Raw genomic sequence first — 23232 nt, forward strand, 5'->3', positions numbered from 1 at the left:
GGCTGGCCATTTACCTCCAGCCCAGAGGTGATAGCTAGCATCTCCTCTCCACAACAGGAATTTGTACCAGGGGCACTGGCTACTCTGTTGCAGGACACCTTGGTGTCCCTACCTGAACCCTCACTCAGCAATGGCACCAACAATCCCGGGAAACACAGGGTGGTCTCTTTTACTCCAGTTCCCTTCATTCCAGCACATCTTCCAAATAAGTGTGGATGTGGACTTCCTCGCCTACTTCTTTGGTATAAGCTGTTTTTGAGTAATGGATTTCCTTATTCAATTTCCACAATAATCCCATAGAGTGGATACTGCTGTTACCCTTCTTTACAGATAAAGCAACTGAGGTCCAGGGAGATGCAGTAAACTGACCAAGGCTATACAGCTAGAAAGTGGCAGGACTGGGAAGCGAACTCAGCCAGTCTCGCTCTGTAGCCCATGCTCTTAGCCCTCCTGCCTGCAGCCAGGCAGCCACAGAGGGTCACACAATATGTGCCTTGCAGAACTGCAAGAGCCAGAGTCTGTTTCAACCAAAGGTGCATGAACAAAACAGTCAGACTGGGTTCTCGGAGGAGGCAAAGAAATAAGGTGGGAATTGTATCCCCAAACCCCTCCTGCCACATAGAGCCAACCGTTTCTACTAAAACAGCATTCCCTGGGATGTAGTCTGGAAGGGCAGAACCCTACTGCCTCAGGTTGTCCCAAAGCTGAGGAAGAGATTGGAGCCATCAAGCTGAGGGTGAAGGGTGGAGACAGAAATCGCAAAGGTGAGCTCCAAGTTCAAGGAGCTGGGCTCCATTAGATCTGGGCCACTGGCCCACAGAGTTGCCAGAGATCAGATGTACCAGCATCTAATTGGGTTTTTAAAGGGTTTTGTTGCCAAGGAAATGTTTATGGCCTGCAGACAGGGGCTTGGGATTCCACAGCGCCTATAGAGGGTCTCAGGCTTCCTCCCCACAGCTCCCATAACCCTGCCAACAGGAACGTCGTGGCCGCCACCTGGGCACACCCATTCACGCATGGCCATTGAACACCCTGCTGCAGAGCAGAATCATGGGCTCCCAGATTGCCCAGAAACCCACTCCACCACCAGGGCCCTTGCCAGCCGCTACCTGCAGGAAAATGTACGCCATTCGGACAAGTGACTGTTGCATGCCATTTTGCCTTCTGCCTTTTCCCAAATGGCAATTTGTGACCTGCAGTGCCTCAGTTTCCTCAACTGTAAAGGGTGGTAATATTCATATTTACCACATGGGATTGCTGTGAGGATTAAATAAGTTAAATAGAAAAATGCCTAGATTTCCTGGCACAGAGTAAGTGCTCTGTTAGTGTGGGGTGTGTACGAAATAGTTAAGTTCTTCATTAGTTTATAGACTGCCAGAAATGGGTGGTCACCCATGGGCTTCGGAGGGATGGATAATCCCTGACAACCCTGGACTTGGGACTCAGTGAGCTGTGATGTCACCTTTGGATACAGTAGCTGGATTTGATTTTTGATTGTTTCCCTTGGGAAAAAGACGAGTGTGTCTTTGATTTTTAATGGGGTAGTAGTAGTAGTTTAAGTTGGGTCATTCTTAAAATTGTATGTATAAGAAGGGCATGTGCGTGCACACGTGTTCCCACAGGCAGGGCAATCAAAGGATAGAAGATGGACATGCGCGACTTCCCTGGCAGTCCAGTGGTTAGCACTCTGCATTTCCACTACAGGGGTCCTGGGTTCAATCCCTGGTCAGGGAACTAAGATCCCGCTAGCCGTGGGGTGCAGCCAAAAAAAAAAATGAAGAAGAAGATGGACATCCGTGGGCCATCATCTAGTAACTGAACCCCATTTTGTTTTCTGTTTTGTTTTGTTTTTATAAATTTATTTATTTATGTATTATTTATTGGCTGCGTTGGGTCTTCATTGCTGCACACGGGCTTTCTCTATTTGCGGCACGCGGGCTTTCTCTAGTTGTGGTGAGCGGGGGCTACTCTTCGTTGTGGTGCACGGGCTTCTCATTGCAGTGGCTTCTCTTGTTGCGGAGCAGGGGCTCTAGGCGCGTGGGCTTCAGTAGTTGCAGCATGCGGGCTCAGTAGTTGTGGCTCACGGACTCTCGAGCGCAGGCTCAGTAGTTGTGGCGCACGGGCTTCGTTGCGCCGCGGCATGTGGGATCTTCCCGGACCGAGACTCGAACCTGTGTCCCCTGCGTTGGCAGGTGGATTCTTAACCGCTGCGCCACCAGGGAAGTCCCTGAACCCCATTTTGTGACACTGACCCCCAACCTCTCTCAGCCTCGCAGACAGCGAGCGTCATAACTAACAGAATAGAAAAGGAGTTGTGTGTTTCAGTTTTCCTGGAGTGAGGGGCGCTTACAACAGTGGGAAATGGTAGAAAACATAGATTGTGGAGGGCCACAGCTGCTAAACTGTGAGATTTAGACTTTGTTCTTTTATTCAGAATTATAAGGACTCAGAGACCCTCCTCCCCGATCCCTCTTCTCCCAACACTAGCAGCTCTCGTGAGGCGCCCCACGTGACTCCTCCTCCAGCCCAAATGCCACCTCTCTAACTGGCTCACGTGTCCGTCTGGCCTTCCAGGCAATCAGGCGCTCCCACGGCGGGGACCTGTCTCACGCATGGTCTGCCCCCTCCCAGCCCTCAGTCCACAGCGCATACTTAAAGGACAACATACACTGATTCAGAACTATTTTATTTGAAGAGATTTTCTTCTGTAGTTCTAAACACAAAGGAGTGCTGTTTGAATAAGTGCTTCATAGGCATCATTGTACTGAAATGAATCACGTGATGTGTTCACATTTTAAGCCACACTTGAAATTGAAGACTCAGTACAACCTTTTTAACAAACAATCAGTCATAACAAAACATAACTATTCGTTCTACGGATTATCATTTTGCCTAAAATGACCACTAGATATGAAGACATTGCAGAGACATCTAAAGAGCCCCCATTAAGTATTTTTTTAGAAAAATGACACAAGAATGCAAATGACATTTTCTTTCTCTTTACTAGTAAGAGACTATGACATCCATTCGACAAAGCACCAGCCAACTCTATCAAGGTCATTTCAGCACCCTTTGCAACACAAAATTGACCGTCTTTTACATTTAATCTGTCTCCTACAGGAATGGATAAAAATGGTTACGTCAAGTGCAGAAGTCAGCCTGTGTCAATTGGTGTGTATTTTGTATCGTGTTCCTAAGTTAACACCAGAAAATGAAAAATAAATACTCTCATGTGAATGAAACATACCCTTTGACAGTTATCACAAAGGCAAAAAATCAACTGACTTTCAGTCAGGACTAGTGTCTCAATGTCCATTTCTTTATTAATACTTTTTATGGAAGTGTGTTAAAGGCATAGGTACAAACGCACACGTGAACAGCTTGCTTCTCTCCCAACACCCGCTTCCCTGGCTTCGCTCCTCCTTTTCCTGGGATCAAGCTGCTGAGCTCTCAGCTCCATAAGCTGTGGAGCCTCGTAAGTATTTTAAATAAAGCAGATCTCATATCATTCTTTTCTGAAAAATGAAGTACAGAGAAGACTACGGAAAGTAGTGAGAAAAGAGCATACTGTGAAAAACAGAAACCATAGGACGTGATGTTCAAATCTAGAGAAAAGCTGGTTCATGATGATTGCTAGTCAACCATAAAGTAGGGGACAGATTGGAACCAGGACTGAAGAGGCAGGAAGGCCAGGGAGCCCCAGTGTGCCTGACAAAAGTGGGCATCTTCCAGACCAACAGTCTAGTTACGACCGTCACAGCAAACATTTTCACAAGGCTGTAAGCTCTTCAAGGCCAGGGATAGTGGCTTACTTACGTCTGTATCCCCACTTCTTAGCACTTTCTTGCACATGATAGATATTTAATACATACTTCTGGGAACCAGGGAACTGAGCTGAATCAGCTCACTGCTTTCAAAGCCATTTTGGGTGGTGTCTACTCACGTAATTCATTCACTCCTCTGCCTAAGGCAGGGATGACAAATATACTTCATCTCACTCTGATAGACTGGCAGTGGATGCCTGGAAGCATTAATGACACAGATTTTAAGACCAATTCCTGTCCGGGAGGAGAGGAGTGCCGCTCATTCACAATGCCTCCTGGAAAGAATGGTGGCACAGACGTTCTGTATTCCCACCCCTGGTACAGGAGAAAGGCATCCAACAACTCACCCATATTCCCTTTCTGTTGCTATGCTGTCTCTCGAGTGCTCTGCATTAAGCCACTGCTTATTAAATGTTGGTCGACCAGGAAGGCCAAAGCCTTTCTACCAGATTTACCTGTGCAGCCAAACAGGGAGAGTCATGAATTTACCTGGAAATCTGAAAACACGGCATCCACACTGCTCAGTAATGGTTTATTGAAAGAGAACAGGCATTTACTTGATTACTCTCTCTGTAGAGAAAGAGCTTTGTCCATCTCAGTACAACTTTAATTGATATCTAAGGCATTTGGAATTACTTGGGATTTGGGTTCAAAAAAAATGGCAGAGCGAAATTCTCTTTGGTATTCATGCTTAATCTACATCTACTTGCTTCTTACTAGTATCCATAACCTTCTCAGTACTTCATTGTTAAGATTTAACAAATACGGTTGAAATAGTCAACTCCTACACATTCATCAGAAAAACAAAGGGAGAGGCCTCTGAAACTAAGGGTGCAGAAGAGAAAGCCAGAAAGAATGACAGGAAGAACCAACAACCTTCCTCTAACAACTCACACTCAGGACTCATTCTGCCATTCAGACCATTCTCAGTGAAATAGGCCGCTTCTGGCAGGGGGGCCACCACTGGGGTCGTCCCAGTAACTCCCCTCCCCACAGAGAGGTCAGCACCCCTCAGAAGCATCTCTGAAAAGAAGGAGAACACGTGTAGAGAAAGAGCGGAAACAAAGGGAGACTTTCAAAGCAACATTGCCTTCATCACAGGTACAGCCTTTAGTATAACATTGGCACCAGTGAGAGAACAGGGCTAAATTAAAATTACCCTCAAAATGCCAACATAGCTGATGTGTACAGCAGGAAGGATAATGTCCCAAATCCACAGATCTGTCCTACTGCACTTTCCACTTTGCTTAAGTACCACTGGCAGCCCCAAGGAACAGTCTTGTTAGGAGTCTGCGTATCTTAGAGAGAGCTTAATATGCCAGATGCATGCAAATGCAAACACACACACACACACACACACACACAGAGATGCACATACACACACACGTCAAACCTGGTTTATAAAAAGAGCTTTGTGGATCAGAGTATGCCTTCACTTGGTCCAAGCATCTAATTGTCAGCATTCGGAAAATGGACCCAAAGAATGTAATGAGGAAGAGAACTGGTTGGCAGGAATAATACTGTATTTTTTACAATATGGGTATTTACGAGATAATCTCCAATTGTTTGTCCAGAATTAATTCAACTGGCTAGAATCTTATGAATATATAAGTTTAAGCCTTAAAGACATTAAGATCTATAATAATAAAAGTTAATGCTAGCTAAAATAAATTAGATTTTTAAATATATGTAATGAAATTCTTGGTCACTGGAAATTCAATTCTATAATGAATATAAATTAATATAAAGCTAATATTAAAGTACCATTTCCAGGAAGATTTCAGTTCGGAGTTGTTGGTTTTTTTAAAAAGAAAAAAAAGGCTAAGTATTTGAGAACAAATGGATACGGCTTAGAAACCCTTAAATAGTGTTGTAAGGAGAGTGCTGATAAGATTTGGTGACAAGATGCAAAGATCTGTCTCCAGGTCCGCAATAAAGACACCTCATTTTACCTAACAGAAGTATTCTTGAAAAGTTATGCAACTAGAATTTTTACAAGTAGACCCTAATTTTAAATATACCATAATATATGTAAAGGAGGCCACAGCTGCCCGGAAACCCTGTGGCGACTCCTTGGGTAAACTGAAGCCTGTCAAGGTTACTGCCTCCTCTGTGACAGCTGCATGGTGAATGCATACTAGAGGCGCTCAGCACGTGTGCTGAGTGCATGAATTTGCTGCAACAGTTTTTCTTTTTCTACGGGAGTTTCTTAAAGCAAGGCATGCTGAAACTGGAATGTTAGGACAGAAAGATAGGGTCCAGCTCACAGTTTAAACTTATTCCATCACAGAAAATAGGAGAATCTCAGAAAGTGTTTTTCAATGAAAATAAAATTTCTTTACATGCGTGTATACAGGCATATCTTGTTTCATTGTGCTTCACTTGATTGCACTTCGAAGATAATGCGTTTTTTACAGATTGAAGATTTGTGGCAACCCCACCTTGTCAGGTATAAGGGTTGGCATTTTTTAGCAATAGAGCATTTTTAAAGTAAGGTATGTACATTGTTTTTCTAGATATAGTACTATTGCACACTTAACAGACTACAGTATAGTGTAAATATAACCGTTATACATTCTGGGAAACCCAAAAATTCTTGCAACTTGCTTTATTTGCTTTATTGCAGTGGTCTGGAACTGAACTATCTCCGAGATATGCCTGTATATTTTTAAAGAAATGCTGATCTGTGACTGGCAGAAGATTGTATTCATTTGTTAACTGACTTCCTGCAAACAACTCCTTGAGCTGGGTTCCACTTGATTTAACAACCAAGGCAAGCAGAGCACCTTACCGGATTCCAGAAATCCTACCAGATGCCATTCCATCTCTGTAGGGGCTTCTTCCCCTCTCTCCAGCACAAACGTTTCAAAGCCACCCTCACCTTACCCCACAAAAGCAAAGCATGAATTAAAAAGCCGAGATTAAATTAGAAAGGTGCCTGACCGAAATATAAAGTTACTGTTTCAAACTTTAAAAAAAGAACTAAGTCAAATACAGTCAATAAAAGTAACTCTCAAAGGCATTTTTTCCCCTTATTCGGTGCTTCCTTCCCTTCCCACTTAAATTTAAGACTCGATTTTAAAAACATAGAGATCTGTCCTTTTAAAAGAACAGAATGAAACAATATATCCTCTTTTAAGAAATACAGAACGCCTAGCAATACTACCTATCTGACCACATAAATCTGCAATCTGCTACATAAATGAAATAAGAGGTTATACCTTCCTATTTACTCAGCATCCATAACTGTAAAAAAAGACTGGAAAAACAGCTGAGAATGTTTTTATGCAGGTTTTGGCGAGGACTGGGTGCTGGGTTCCACTGGTGTAAGTTTCCTGGAAAGTCGTGTGCAAATAAAATATACGAACATAGAACCTATTTTAAACACACTGTAATACATGCGGGTGTGACCGGGGGAGAAAGACAGTGTTAATATGTTTGTCAAGTAAATTAATAACCAAAAAAATAATCTCTTACTTAAGGTATCAGTGATATTTCAAGTGACCTAAATAAAACTGATTTTAAAATCATCTTTACCATTCATGCCAATGATTGACTTTGGCCCTTTGACCAAAGCAGGCACAATGAATCTTCTTTTTGAGGATCAGTTTCAGTCATTGGCCCAAGGGTATCACATCTGTATGAAAACATCATCATGGATTTGCTCCCATAATTTAAAAATCAATAATTAAAAAAATAATAAAGTTGGTCTCTTTTTTCCACAAGTTTTCAAGTAATTAGTTCAAGTAAGCGTATTTACAGCTTTTGTATAAACGACCTAAAACCCACATTTTCCCTTTAAAAATCAGTCTCTCTCGAAATTGGACATTGTTTTTTTGTTTTTTGGTCTTGAACCAGGTTTCTTTTAAATATGAAGTCAATTCAGTCATGTCTCTGCTTTATTGGGCAGATAAAGTGAGGAGACCAGCAAGTTGTGTCCGAAGGCTGGGAAACGCCTAAAGGCTTCCCAGCTATCCGAAAAGATGTTGTACTTGAGGAAGACTCGGTGTTCCAAGCTGGTGGACAGGGTCACGTCTCTGCTCATGATGTAGATGCCGTCATTGTGAAGCGCGCACGTCAAGTTGAGGCCCGACTTGGACGTGTTCTCCTTGAGGTAGAGCCACTGGCGGGTGACAGTGTTGTAGGACTGCACGGTGAGCATATCCTCGCTCTGGCTGCCCCTCTGGGTGGGCCCCAGCTCGTGGAGACAGCCCCCCACGATGTAGATGGTCTCCTCCACGGACACCATCTGCTGCTTGCGGATGTGGACGTCGCACGTTTCAAAGAGCGTCCAGGTGTCAGCGGAGGGGCAGTACTGCAAGATGTTCAGGTTCCGGTCTGAAAGGCAGGAAGAAGCCGCATGATGACACAGCGACCGGGAGCAAGGCCGGCTGCCTGGGCTGGACACACACGCCTACCTCCACCTGGGTGATTGGCTAACACAGAGGCCAAACTATTTCAGGAAAGCCGAGGTCGGGGAAATAGTTTTCGGAATGGCTGGGAGGAGATCCGTGCAGAATCATCCCCACTGGCCTGTCGTTCAGGTACGTCCCCTGCCTGGGAGGCGGTCAGAGTCGGTCAGGCCAGGCCAGGGAGATGAGCCGCTGTGACGGAGGACCCCCTCCTCCCTGGGACCCTTGCGCCTTTGAGAACCACCAGGCCAGCGTACAAAGAATCCGAGCCTCGGAACCCTCATCAGTATCTACAGAATGACTGCCTGCTTAACGCAGACGAAGGGCAGAGCCCCAAGAGGATCTATCCTTGACAACAGGTTCTACAAAACAAGCCAAGCGAGCCGAGCAGGATCTCTGGAGCTGTCTAAAGGAAAGGACGCAGAGCTGCAAGTCAGGAGAGATGCAAGAAAATCTCACCTCTGGCCCTCAAGCCACAGAATCATTGGCAATTCTGTTTCCCAACTGTAACACCAGAGACACACTGGCAAAGGCCGTTCCCCCTTCCCCACCCCCGTTTCACAAGAGATGGTTAATTATTGTGTGGATAAAATTGGAGGGTAGATGAAAGACTACCCTGACATCATTTTGAATAGCTTTTTCAAGGAAATATTGCCTACTCTCTTTCTGAAAAATGCTTGTGAAATTTAAAATATCTAGTTTCATTTTTCTTTTTTTTTTTAATTGTTCTTCCCCCCCCCCCCCCCTTTTCTCCTCAAGGAAAGAATAAAGGGAATATTTTAGACTCTGAAAAAAAAAATTAAAAATGCTCTGAATTAGCCAAAATAATGAACTTTCTGTTTGTTGTTGTTTTTTAAACAACAAAATCAGTGTAAGAGACAGCCCAGCTTGGGAACTGATGTCCAACTAAAGCGTACAGACTTTTGATGGATGCAGAAGCTAGAGCTAGAAGGAGTACTTCCTCCTGAGACAGAAGGACCCACCCACAGTGGGCAGTAATTAGAGCTCCAATGTGCTCTCTGCTACCAAGTCAAGTGTCTCCTAAGAGGGCACAGAGGGAAGGGAAAGGAGTGCAGATCCTGTGTGTGCACCCGTCCGGAGCCTGCAGAAATGTCAGAATTGTTACAGCTTCCGTTTTCCACCAACACTATGACCTCCCGCTCGTTCTTTTCTTTGTAGCGATTGTGATACAGCTCATCCTAGGAGTCAGCCCTAGGGAGTTTGGTTACTGATCTATCCAACTAGTGCTCCTTAGCAACCTGGCTCCCCACCCCACGAATAAAGGACTTACTCTAGCAGAGCTTCAATGTATTTATTTCTCAGGCCCAGGTCTGAAGGTCCTTCCAGGTCTTCTGTAAATGTTTTCTCTCCTCACCCAACCAGGGCTCAGACCATGATGAGGTCATTTGAGTTGGCGGAATGATCTTTCTGCTTTTACACTTAGAGTTGATTCTGACATTTAACAAGTCACCTTTCTTCCCTTTAGTGGTTACTACTACTTTCTATCGAATTTCATTTCTTCAGTGCCGGCCAAAGAATTAAAATAATCAAACAGCTATCATAAAAATCACAAACTATTCCTTACTAAATTTTAAAAGCCTCACCTAACGTAAGAAGTCGGCAGGCGACGAAGCCAACTTTAAGTCCTGAATTTTTTTTTTTTTCATGACAATTATGACTCTTCTTGTTTTAAAGACAAGGAACTATTAGGAAGTGCTGGGAAGAGCCCAAGCAGAGGAGGAGGGGGGCTTCAGAGGACGAGGAACTGTCCTGCTCTCCCATTGTAGAAAACTCGTTTTCAGTCCTTACACAAACAGTCATCCATCCGCATCACCTAACCATCCCATCGTGGGGATTTGGCTCGGGGAAGCCGGGACAGGAATCACAGTGGGTGGCCCAAGTGAAGGAGGCACATTAGTAGTGGCTTGTGAAACTAGAAAACACACAAGCAAGGGTTTTCCAGGTCAAATCTAAGGAACGTTTGCTCAGCCAGGGTCATGGAAACACTAGGAAATCTACCAGCTGCACCGTCTTCAGGTCACAGTGCTGCCTGTCTGTGCTTGCCAGCTCCTGGTTAGAAGAGAAGCCAAGGGATATGTGTGCACTGGGTCAGCCCACAGGGCGCATCCTGTGTCACAAAATCTAGGGAGGAATCAGAATTCTTAGAAATGTGCAAAAGCAAATAACTGTATTTACTTTCCTAGGAGAGAAGGCACACAGGTACACATAGAGGTACATATGCATGCACAGGAATTCTCCCGGGTCTATGGTTTAGTTAAGTCTATAAAGTTGGCCACTGTAACCTGAACACCAATGTTGAAGGTGAAAGAAATGACTGCTAGGTCTCATTTTCTTTCAATTATCCATAAAGGAAAAGCTGGCAATTATCTTATCATCAGTGGAGAGTCACTAGGACAAGTAATGAAAACTTAGAGTGAAAAAGAAAAACCCTCACTGTTCTCTTCCCAGGTCACCGCCTCTTCTTAAATGCATAAATAAACATACCACCTGTAGAAAGCTGAATGGTGACCCCTTGAAACATATGTTCATCTTCTAACCCCCAGAACCTTTGAATGTGACTTTTTTTGGAAAAAGGGTCTTTGCGGATGTAATTTAGTTAAGAATCTCAAGACGAGGTCATCCTGGATTACCCAGCTGGGCTCTAAATCCAATGAGGTGTGTGTCTTTATAAGAGACAGAAGAGGAAGACATGGTTACACACAGAGGAGACAGAGGCAGGGATTGGAATCATGCAGCCTCTAACCAAGGAACACCTGGCACCATCAGAGCCGGGAAGAGGCAAGGAAGGTTTCTGCCCTAGAGCCTTCACAGGGAGCGTGGTCCTCCTGACGCCTTGACTTCAGACTCCTGGTCTCCAGAACTGTGAGAGAATACATTTCTGTTGCTTTAGGCCACCAAGTTTGTGGTCATTTGTTAAGTCAGCCACAGGAAACTAAAACACCGCCTACCACCCTCCCCACCAATCAACTGTTTAGAGGTACTCTAAGAAGTGTTCATCAAAATCTTTTGCTGTCACCAAAAAAAAAAAAAAAAAAGTAAATCAAATGCTCATAAAATACCTTACATTTAACTTCTTCCTCAAACATATATCCCCAAAACAAGACACATCTGGTTATGTTGAAAAGAATTTTTGGCACCTACTTCATATTATTATTACGTGGATTTCTGTTCTTTGCAAAGTTATAAATGGTCACATGCAGCTTCCTGGGGCCATCAGCAGCACGCCTGTTATCAGCCAGGGCTGGAGAGCTCTGTCCTGCCCATATCACACCATACAGGGGTGACAGGTTATTTCACTATGTCAAATATAATGGTAACTCTACTACTTCAATGTGGCTAAGAGTCCAGTTATGCCTTTTCTAAAAGTTCTGGGCATTATACAGTCAGACAGACCAAAAGAAGAAATAAACTGCCTTGGCCATGAGATAACTTGGAAACAACTGCTTTAAGGGAAGGAAAGAGATAACAGGAAAGACACACCTCTTCTTGGTGGTCCACCATTGCCTTTCTTACTGTTAATAACAGAAAACCAAGTAACAGAAAGCCAAGCTGTGAGATACTTCCTACCAAGACCAGCAGTATAAAACCTCTGGAGAAACTTTTTATTTCCACATCATTAACTACAAAATGCCCACCCAAAAAAGTGAAAAACACATATGTACGGTTTAATACACAGCACAACCCCCTCCCATCACTGGTCAGGAAAGAATTCTCTTTATGTACTTGCTCCTTCTATGATATGGGAACAACTGCCTGGAGCTGAATTTCTGGAATCTGTATCTGATATGCTTGTGCCCAAACACAAGGGAGAAAGTGAAAACAAAGATCTGCAAGAATGCTGTGGCACTAAATTCCATAGTGTTGGATGGGGCGGATTCAGTGTGCGTTTGGGAGAAGGATGGGAGTTACCCAGCCAAGTCACAGGATGGCTGACCACAAGGTAGGGTTTCCAAAGCAGGAAGAAAATACGTTTTGTTCACAGCTCCCCCTCCCCCTTTCAATTTTCATGCTCACACAAAGGCATCAAAGGCCCCTCCTGTCCAAACTGCCCCTGTCATACAGGATGCTCTTTTTTCTAGATATGTAAATATATACTATGTAATACATAAAATCACACTAGAGGGTTTCCTCCAGCCCCTCCTGCCCTTTCCCAGGCTGCAAAGCTCACATGTAGGAGGACCACTTACTAGGCCCCTTTACTTACCTCTCGTAGTATATCCTCCAATGACATAAATTCTCCCCTTACATTCACACGCAGAAAACTCAGCCAGAGGGTTTGGTAAGGGTGCCACAAAATTCCAGGCATCCTGCTCAGGGCTGTAACATTCAACGTTAGAAACGGCCTGCCCACCAATGGCATAGAGTTTTGAATTAACAGCCACGAGTTTGAAGTTAGACCTGAAAGAGAGACACAAAGGCCCACAAAGTCAGTTCTTTTGATCATTCAGAAGACAGGGACTTCCCTGGTGGTCCAGTGGTAAAGAATCCACCTTACAATGCAGGGGACGCAGGTTCGATCCCTGGTCAGGGAACTAAGATCCCACGTGCCTCGGGGCAACTAAACCCATGCGCCACAACTACTGAGTTCACACGTCTCAACGAGAGAGCCCGCATGCTGCAAACTACAGAGCGCACGTGCCCTGGAACCCGCGCACCACAACTAGAGAGAAAACCCACACGCCACAACTAGAGAGAAGCCGACGCATCACAAGGAAGAGTCCGTGTGCCGCAACTAAGACCCGCAGACAAAAAAGTAAAATAAATAAATAAATAAATGATAATTTAAAAAAAGAAGTAAGACAAAAGGGACTTTCCCAGTCCAGTGGTTAAGACTCCGCACTTCCAATGGAGTGGGCACGGGTTTGATACCTGATTGGGGAACTAAGATCCCGCAAGCTGCACGGCGCAGCCAAAAATAAAATGTACAGCTTTTGAAAGCAAAAAATTAAGACAATATAAACAAGAAAAAAGAAGTAAGACAATGGCATGATCTGCTAAAGCAGCGTGAGGAATCTGCTGGATATCCGAAGGAAATGAGCTCTCCAATTTGGGTGCTATTCTGCCTGGGGACAAAGGAATGACTGAACGGCATCTCAAATTTCACTCTTATCCCCAAGAATCCACAAGTTCGGCGCATTCTCCAAACTTTAGCTATTGAAGATAAGCAATTCAATATAACAAGGACTAATCTTGCTTTGCTTAGACCAAGAACCACTTTGTATATGCTAAACTCAATACCTCTATACTTCAATAAAAATAAATTTAAAAATAAACTTCAATAGAAAATAGAAAAAAACCCCACAACATTGGACATCAACTATACTTCAATAATAAATAAATAATAAATAAAATAAACTCAATATCTCTTTCAGGAGTGGGAGCAAGTACCCGCCCCATTCCCTCACCTCTCTCTATTCCCAGAGGGTGGGCTTCCTCCTAGGTACACACCAGTGCTGCCTACACAGACAGGCACATGCAAAGGCTGTTTGCTACAGGGCGGTCCAGACACCCCTCTACCATGAGTTCACCTAAGCACATCACTCACCCATCCTCCTCGATATGAGGGCATCTTCTATATTGCTTCACAACTTATAGGTAGGGGGAGGTAAGCACTGAACTAATTAAAAATATTTTGATCTGGCATTCTTAGGGTATTCACACATGTTAACTCAACAAATACCTCTATCAACAAATGATCACCTACAACAAGAGCAAATAATTTTAAAAAGAGAAATGCATTGGTTTTAAAGCCCATATTCAGTAATACAATTAAACTCTGCTTATCGGCTTCAGATACTAAATAAAAGCCTCATGACTTTTGAATTGAAAAGAAAAAAATTAATTTTTTTCAATGTAGTAAAGATTAATGGACTCCTTGAAGGCCAGGAAGGATAAGCATTTGGAAGTGCTGGGTCAGCCGACTGTGATACGTGCAACCATCTCAAGTTTACAATAATACGAGCAGCAGCACAAAGCAGGAGACCTGCTTCTAGACCCGCTCTGCTGATAACCAGCTATCTGACCTTTGTCTCTAGCGTGGGGACCATACCCATCACAGGGTGGTCGAGACAACTACACCACACAGCTTATCAGAAAGTACTACACAGAGAAAAGATACCATCACTATAATTTCTCAGTTTTCTAGTGTTTGAAATAAAGAAGCTAGACCCGGTGAATTGAGAGGCCTCATCTAATGCCAACACAATGAGTTCTTCAAAAGTAACAACATCCTAAGAAAGAATGGGGGGTAGAGGCTCCAAATGGAAAAAGCATGTAAGAGGGTAGATTAAAAAGCAGCAGCAAACAAGTAGCCATGCCTGATCTCCTGACAGATGTTTAATAAACAATGGTGCATTATGATCTAGAACATATGTTAGTCACCTACTAAAAAATTAAGCTTTTTTTCAAAGGTCCCTGTAATGTTTACATTAAAAATGAGTTTTAGCTTAGTTTTGTTTTTCAAATCAGACAGTAAATAGAGTACTCTTCATCAAGAACCTCATATTGTCCACTAAACTCAGCCAGCCACTCAGTTTTTCAAGCCAATAGACTTCACCGGGGTGGCAGTTACTGGGGGGTCCTTGCTTGGTTCATGTTGCTTACCTTTCCTGCTGCCAATGGTCCTTAAGATCTGACCATGATGCCCTCTCCGTATGTGCAAATTTGGGGATCCGAAGGAAATAAAGCTTAAAATTTTACCAGCCCACAATCTGTGTTTGCTTCCCAAAGGTACACAGATAGTAAATTTTGTAAGATCAAAACAGTTTTTGATATTCCTCCAGCATAATCATTTGTTCTAAGCAACATGTAAGGGGCTTCTTTCTGAGGCTGAACGAACAGGCAGTTAAAAGTAAACAACTCTGTCTCTCCAGACCCCAACATGCTCAAATTCACTTGAAAAGAGAAACACTTTTCCAATATTGAATTTGTTTTATGATGCAATTGCCTCCCCAAAACAGGCCACTTGATGAAGAGGCAGACTGCCAAGGATTATGAACCCAGGCTTGTACAGGGAAGTCTCAGCTCCCCTACTCAACAGCTCTGTGAGCTTGAACAAGTCATTAAATCTCAGTTGATCTGAGTCTCAGTAGGGAAAAGAAAAGCACGTTGTAAAAGTTGAAAAGGGTAACTTGCAGAAAGAGGTCACTAGAGGGAATGCTTGCCTGCATGTCACCGCCTACGTTTCTTAACCTCAGGAGGATGGGTTTCTCATTTGTCAACTGCAATAGTCACTGGCTGTAATGGACAAAGTGCTGGACTTCTGTACAAAGTGCTCTCGCTTCCATAAATTCTTGCCTTTTCCCATTTTCTGAAAATAACTTTTCCACTCTTCACAGTCTGAAGGGTAAAGGTATGAATCCAAGCTATCACTTATTTTTAAAAAGTATCACCTCTACAGTATTTTCTTTTTTTCTTTTTTTTTTTTATAAATTTATGTATTTATTTTTGGCTGCGTTGGGTCTTCGTTACTACACGCGGGCTTTCTCTAGTTGCAGTGAGCGGGGGCTACTCTTCTCATTGCGGTGGCTTCTCTTGCTGCGGAGCACAGGCTTTAGGCGTGCGGGCTTCAGTAGTTGTGGCACACAGGCTCAGTAGTTGTGGCTCATGAACTCTAGAGCGCAGCCTCAGTAGTTGTGGCACACGGGCTTAGTTGCTCCGCGGCATGTGGGATCTTCCTGGACCAGGGCTCGAACCCATGTCCCCTGCACTGGCAGGCAGATTCCTAAGCACTGCGCCACCAGGGAATTCCCTACAGTGTTTTCTTAATATTGATCCCTGACACACTCCATTCAGGAGGCAAGAAGAATTTTAAATCAAATAACAATTTGTTGTGGCTACATACTTGACTTACAGTAAATAGAAATGAAAGTGAGAAAACTGAGATGACGATCTAATTTCTACTTCACTTAGAAGAAATAAAAAGCTTTTGAAATCCTTAAAAGCTGAGTAACACGAACCAAGCCAACCACCAGCACAAAGGTATCAAAGACTAACAAGAGCTATTATAACCATCGGAAGGGCAGGATGATTTGGGGTCTGAGTGGCTTAGAGTGCAGGCCCTGTGATATGTGCAAGTTAATGAAACTCACTGAGCCTCAGTTTCCCCTTTGGGAAAATGGGGCCAATAATAATGCCCACCTCAGAGAGAGGCTGTGAGCAGGACACAGGGAGGACATCTAAAGTAGTGACCACGACATGCAGCCCTGAGTGAGAGCTCAAGAAATGTAAACCACTGTTAGGACTTGCTGCTTAGAAAAGTTGTTACCATTAGGGTGAAACTTAGAATAAAAGGCAAGCTCCTTTCCCTAGCCCTTTCTCCAGCTCTCCGGGGAGGACTGTGCAGCCTGTGGACCATCACGGCCTTTTGTCTCCTCTTTCCCCTCTGCCACTTCCCCCAAGCATTACCCTCCCCCAGGGACCAGGGAGGGGAGAAGGGAAGGTTAGGAGACAGAAAGAGTCATGGTTGCTCCCTACTACCTACCACCTCTGAGAAAACCTAATGCACAAAGCAGTTTAAACTGCTGGCCAAAAGTATACTGGGGGGGAGGTGAATAGACATACAGTTTTCTTTACTTCATACTATCCTTGGGCTCCACTGCAATTAACCACAGAGGACAAAATCTCTCGAAGGTTTCATGACTCTAGAAATGCTCTAAAATACTAAACTTTGGCTCAGAGGAAAGGGGACAGTCAAAGCTGACAACTGTAATTCCTTCTCTGCCGGGAGACTTGTTTGTTAGGTTTCTCTCCCAACGTTGCTGTGTTCACACACAGAACAGGATGGCACAACCCGACTCCGATTTCAGAGCAAGGGTGCAAGGCAACAGAAGATACTAGAGATAACTCTAGAAATAGAGAAATTAATGAACTGATGGCTGCAACAGTGCCAGTTCCTGCAAGTTATTGCTAATTAAAGTGAGGGAGGGAAGCAAGCAATTCTGTGGGCACACAAGCCTTTACACATAAAAAGTTATGTCCTGACAACTCCTGAGATCACGTTCACGTTCAGACCGCCGGGCAGTGTTGTGTACTTGGACTTCAAAGCAGCCTCTCCAACAGTGCTGTGTACTCACACTGCCGTTTTCAAGTAATGAGCACAGCATTAAACGTTTCTTTGTGTTTTTTGTTTGTTTTTGTTTTTGCACCATTTTCTCCAGGGTGCAAAGGGCTTTATAAAATCTCCCAGTCCCAGGGTTCCTGCCTATCTCTTGTTATTTAAGATTCTGGGATCACTGCACTGTTCAGTCCCTGGGGAAAGCGGGCTGCTCTGCCTTTGACCCCTTTGTCAACCATCCGGATACGTCGCAAAGGCAGTGAAATGCGGTAGATGTGAAACGCTGTGTAACCAGAGGCCTAAAGGTGCCCTTTGTACTCAAGGTCCTAAGTTTCCTCCAGGGTTTTCGGAACCTGTGTTGGACGCATTATCCAGGGATAATCCCACTCTAGGTTTCATTTTTATTTGTCTCATCATCCAAACTCAACTATAAACTCCTTCTGGGCAGGAGCCATATCATCTTTGTTGTTTATTCAATAGCGACTAGAATAATGCTGGCACAGAGGCTGAGGTGAGGCTGAGTCACACACAATGAAGTTCTGAAAAGCAATGCAGTAGCATGAAATATCTGTGCTCCACTTCTTGGAAGAAAATCATTTTTAAAAGGAAAAGTTAAAGGTCTGCATGAAGATGGTCACTGTCAGTCATTAAGCCAAAACTTATAAACTCTCTAAACGATTATATCTAGTCAACGGATATTTACATTTCGGTTACTCTACTTTTTACACACCTTGAGCAATTTACTTTCTGTGCCTCAGTCTCTGCCTCTGTCAAATGCGAAGCTAACTAATATAACCCTTGTGAAGAATAAGCGAGAGGATACATGCAAAGCAGTAGGAACAGCACCTAGTGCAGAGTAAATGTCTAATTAAATGTTACTATTATTTTTCAGCTATTCTAAATAACTATAATGACTGTTACAAGATAAAACTATTCACTGTAATGTTACATTTTAAAAGAACAAAACGTATATATATATATATATATATATATACATGTTCACTTTTATTACAATAATGTAAAATATATTCCACGATTCAAAAGAGCCAAGCATTTTTAAGCATCCATTATTTATTGGACACCATGTTAGCAGTGTGAATATACATAAGCATTGACTAAGCAATAGGCCCCAGCTGGAAGGGAGAGAAACAAACACAAACAGAAGATTTCAATTCAAGGTGAAGAGTGTGCTAGAAAAGCATGAAGTTTGATCATTTGGCCCAACTGAGGGTTCAGGAAGGGACTCCTGGTTGAGACCATGTCAGATCTGAGTCAAAGTATGAAGGAGATAAAGAAGGGTACAAATTCCGATATGGAACCCAATTTAAAAAAATATAATGAAAAAAAAAAATGTAGGGGGAAAAAAAGAACAATAATAACTAGAAAATACCTAAGAATAATTCTAACAAAAATCACACAGACCATGCAAAGTTAATGAAAGAAACCTTTTCTGAAGGACCAAAAGACCCAAATAAATACATGGAAAAACAAGCCATTTTTCCAGCTGCAAAGTATCAGAAATCTGTGAATCCTCCTCCAGATTAACCTACGATACAATGTAATTCCAATCAAAATTCCAACAGGACTTGACAAGGTGATTTTAAAGTATATCTGAAGGAGAAAATGTATGAAGAATAACCAAGAGAATTAAAATAAAACAAAACAGAACAAATGCCTGTCTGTTCTACCAGACAATAGATTCCCAAGCTACAAAAATTTAAAAATGTGTCATTGGTAGAGGAATGGCCAATCTACCAATTTGAAAACAGGAAAATTAGCATAGGATAATTGATTTAGCAAATCACAGTGAAGAATTAAGGCTATTGGAACATTCAGAGAACATGTTATAACCTTATAGTGTACCTTATATGAAAATAAATCCCAAGCGGATTCAGATGTCAAGGTAAAGTGACAAAACTATAAAAGTAATAGAGCACGAGATAGATGAGTATTTAGTCTTGGCTTGTAGAAGTCTTTCCTATGCAAGATAAAAAGCTCGTAGGACCCACGTGACCAATCTGACTACAAAATATTTAAAATCTCTTCCTATTAGAATACCCTATAAACCTGAAGTCCAAAACTGGAGGCTCACAAGGCCAGCTGTGGCCTACACATTGTTTTGTCTACAAGGTTTGTGTTGTTGTTGACTTGTTTGCTTTTTAAATGGAGTAAGTTGCCAACATTTAAAAATCAGGATATCTGGATGTCTGGCAACACCATTCCTCACGCCTTTGCGGAAGTAACCAGCTGTGGCCAAGAGGTGGAGCCCTCTTGCGGTGGGTCAGTAGCTCTCTGGTTCATCATAACTCTCACCCACCCCTCTACTCACTGACTTTACCGCCTGGTCACTTAAGGCATTTCACTTTTGAGCCTTCTGATAAAGTAAAGGCAGGGGAAAAACACGTGCAACATTACCTACGAGACAAGAGACTAATATCTATATACATGAAGAGAACTTCTAAAATGAATACAAAAAAGATAAGCCAATTTTTTAAAAACCGGCAAAGGCCATTTATAAAAGACATACAAATGGCCAATAAACCTATGAAACAAACAATCTCTCTTCCAAGCAGAGACATTCACACCAGTGTTTTTGCCCATTAGATTGGTAAAAATTTAAAAATGATGATAATGTCTTATCTTGGCAAGAGTATAGGGAACTGGCAAGCTCAAACACTGTTGACAGGAGAGGAAACTAGAACAATTCTTTGATGGGCGATTTGGCAGGAGCTACCAAAATTTTAAATGCACGTACGCTTTGCCCCACCTATCCAGGGATTCTGGGCATTTGCCATATAGAACTAACTCACATATGCCTACTAAGCTAGGCACACGTATACCAAGATGTTCAACATGGCATTGCTTATTAATGGCAAATGGAAACGACCTAAATGCTCATGAATAAGGGAAGAACTAATTACAGTACTGTGCATCCACAGGCTGGAACACTGCACGGCCATTAACAAGAGTGAGGTGGATCTACATTTGCTGATACAGAAAAAACTCTCAGAGTGGAAATATCAAGGGCCATAATAATCAGCATAAGCTAATCAATTTTAGAGTAAAAATATGTATAAGATGCATAGACACCCCAACATGTACATACATACATGTATACATTTTTCCCTGTTAACCACTATCACCATATTTATAAATATACCTTTATAATGTATAAATATGTGTTTATATACTTATATAACATGTCTACAGATACACATATTTTTTTACTCCATGGTTTTTCATGTCATTTACAATTTTTCTAAGCATGTATTCATGCATTACTCAAATAATTTTTTTTTTTCCCTAAAGAGGACAGTAAGGGCATTCCTGAGGGCGGGGGGAAAGGACTACCAAGGATTTGTGGAGAAAAGAGAATCCCATGAGGTGCCGTGTTAGAGTTGTGGAGCTAGAGGTGGCGTGTTGAGCACCAAATGTACAGCAGGAGACACATGTGTAGAGGTGACAACCTGCTGGGCCTTGTACCCCTAATCTGAGCACCGCCCATCACCACTGCATGTTCCTTTGTTGCTTCAACTAAAGCTCTTAGAATCTGTTTAAAAATAACACTCTGATATCAAATTTTGAATACATCATCCTAATGGTGTAAATAATGCACTAAAGAAGGGCTGGAAGAAAATAAGCCAACCTGTAGATGGTTATCACCTCCAGAACAGAGGGAGTGGGAGTGACAGTCTTTCTGCTTCTTCATTCTTTGACATTTTTTCCCAGTTTTCTAGGATAACTATGTATTTTTTATCATCAGAAAAAAACACTTTCCAAATTGAATTTTATATTATAGTAGAAATAACGCCAGTGGACCCTCCCCCCCCTTAGGCTGTGGGGGGGGGGAACCTTAAGTCAAGTAAATATGTGTAATGACCTTCCCATTCCTGTTAAAAGAGTTTTGTGGGGTTTTTTTTTTTGCCTGGCTGTGAGTCCCCCAGCTCCTCGTTCCACACTTCAGAGCAGGAACCATGGTGGGGCTTGAGATGGGTACAGGAGGACAAGAAGAAAAGGTATTCCTGTCCTTTCTTGGGTTACATTGATTCTTCTTCCCACTTCTGAATGGCTCTGGGCCATCTTGGGCCCTACCATCTTTTCTTCCCCTACCACTTCTTCTTATAATGCTCTTTGCTCTTCTTTTCCAATACTTTTCCTGGCTCTGTTCCCTCCTCCTCCCCCCAATCTCCTCCTTTTCTCTTCCTTTCTTCAAGTCACCCAAGTGCATGTTGGGAGGGATTTGCAGGATGGGAAGGGAGAAGGCTGGGGTGGATGGTAATGTTCTAATTCTGCAGGTGACCAATGCCAGGCTCAAGTCTTGGGTCCATAATGAAGACTGTCTGGGAAGAAAAGTGATATGCAAAAGAGAGGATACAAAGTAAGAAAGGTAATCCTGTATAGCTAATATTAACACAAGTCCAATGATTATTTTCCGATCATAGACTGGTGCCTCAGTATGGAAAGCTTCAAAGTCATTAACAACAAGATCCTCCAAAGTCAGTGTTACAGGTTACTGCCCGTGTGTCATTATAATCAGGATTAGTTCCTAAAAAACAAAAAAAAGGTAAAAATACAAGCAAAATTAAAGAAAGCTTTCTTTGAAAGTATCCTTCTAGGAAACCACAGACATCTTTTTTTTCCACTGAGACGCCAAAAAAAGGCAATTTGTCTAACGGCGCAATACCTGCAAAGAAACTACTCAGCTAGTGGACCTCACTAGGGCCTCTGCTTCCTAGCAACCTCTTAGTTCGTCGCGAACTTTGCCAGAGTCAAGGCCAGCAACACTCCCAAGGATGTCATTCCCACCTCAGCATAACCTCCTGTGACTGCCCGGTAAACACGCGGGAACGGAGTCCCGGACAGGTGGATGCGTGGGAAAGCAGCAGAGCGGCTGGGTGCTTACCTCTTCTGGTTCATGGAGGCCACCTGGAGCCACTCGTTGGTGCTGGGGTTATAGGAATGCGCCGCGGAGATCTCCTGGCTGGTGATCCTGTAGCCGCCCACGATGAAGAGGTAGTTGTCCAGGATGGCGGACCCGTACCCCCTGACATTCACCAGGTCGGGAGGAAGGTTGTTGGCCAGCGGGAACCAGCGCTCAGTCATCTCCTCGTACCTGAGCATGGACGGGGGCTCCCCTTGGTAGGGGTGAGGGGCCAGGGGTCCCCCCAGGAAATCCCCCAGTGCCACGAGGACAGGAGTCCCGGTCATCCGGGCCTCTCTCAGCCTCTGCTTCAGGCTGACATCCCCGGGGGCTTGAGGAGAAGAGCCCAGGAGGTGGAACTGGGGCTTGCACAGCACCTCGTGGAAGTGGACGGCCATGAAGCGCAGGCAGGCCTCCTGCAGGTCGGGCAGCCCGTACACCTGCGCCAGGCGGTACAGCTCCAGGCAGTTGGTGAGCCGCACCTGGGACAGCAGCAGCTGCAGCAGGGACGTGACCTGCAGGAACGAGGCCGCCTCCACCAGCTCGGACAGCAGGCTCACCTCGTCCATGTCCTCCTCCCCCTCCCCGACACCGCCCGGCTCCCCGCGCCGGCCCAGGAGCCAGCCTTCGCGGGCGCCGCCGGCGTTGATAAAGTCCAGCACCAGGCGCAGGCCCGGAGCGCTGAGGCCGCGCAGCTGCTGCACCTCGGGGCCGCCGGCCTCCGGGCTCCGGGCCTCGCGCATGCCGGAGCGGTAGAGGGCGCGGAAGTAGTCGCTCTGCTCGATGAGCTTCCTCTTGCTCACCGGGTAGCAGCGGTCCTCCAGGCGGATCTGCACCATCTCCTCGGCAGACATGGCCGGGGGCCCGGGGGCGGCCGGGGCTCCCGCCAGCTCTGAGCGCCCGCCTCCCGCCCCCGAGCGCTCGCCGGGTTCCGGGGCGGCCGCCGAGCGCCGGCGCCGGGAGGAGGCGGCGGAGGCGGAGGTGGAGGTGGCGGCGGCG

General features: G+C 44.1%; 1 protein-coding gene across 1 annotated transcript; it reads right to left on the bottom strand.

Annotated features, from left to right (window-relative positions):
* Positions 1-2669: 2669 nt before the first annotated feature.
* Positions 2670-23226, bottom strand: KLHL42 (kelch like family member 42). The gene is made up of 3 exons (XM_082419808.1): positions 22216-23226; positions 12462-12655; positions 2670-8162 (listed from the first exon to the last, which is right to left on the bottom strand). The coding sequence occupies exons 1-3, from the start codon at positions 23085-23087 to the stop codon at positions 7711-7713; spliced, it is 1518 nt and encodes a 505-aa protein (XP_082275934.1). The 5' UTR covers positions 23088-23226; the 3' UTR covers positions 2670-7710.
* Positions 23227-23232: the final 6 nt, after the last annotated feature.

This window comes from Balaenoptera physalus (genome assembly GCF_965194825.1).
Source record: "Balaenoptera physalus genome assembly, chromosome: 13".
Lineage (NCBI taxonomy): Eukaryota > Metazoa > Chordata > Mammalia > Artiodactyla > Balaenopteridae > Balaenoptera > Balaenoptera physalus.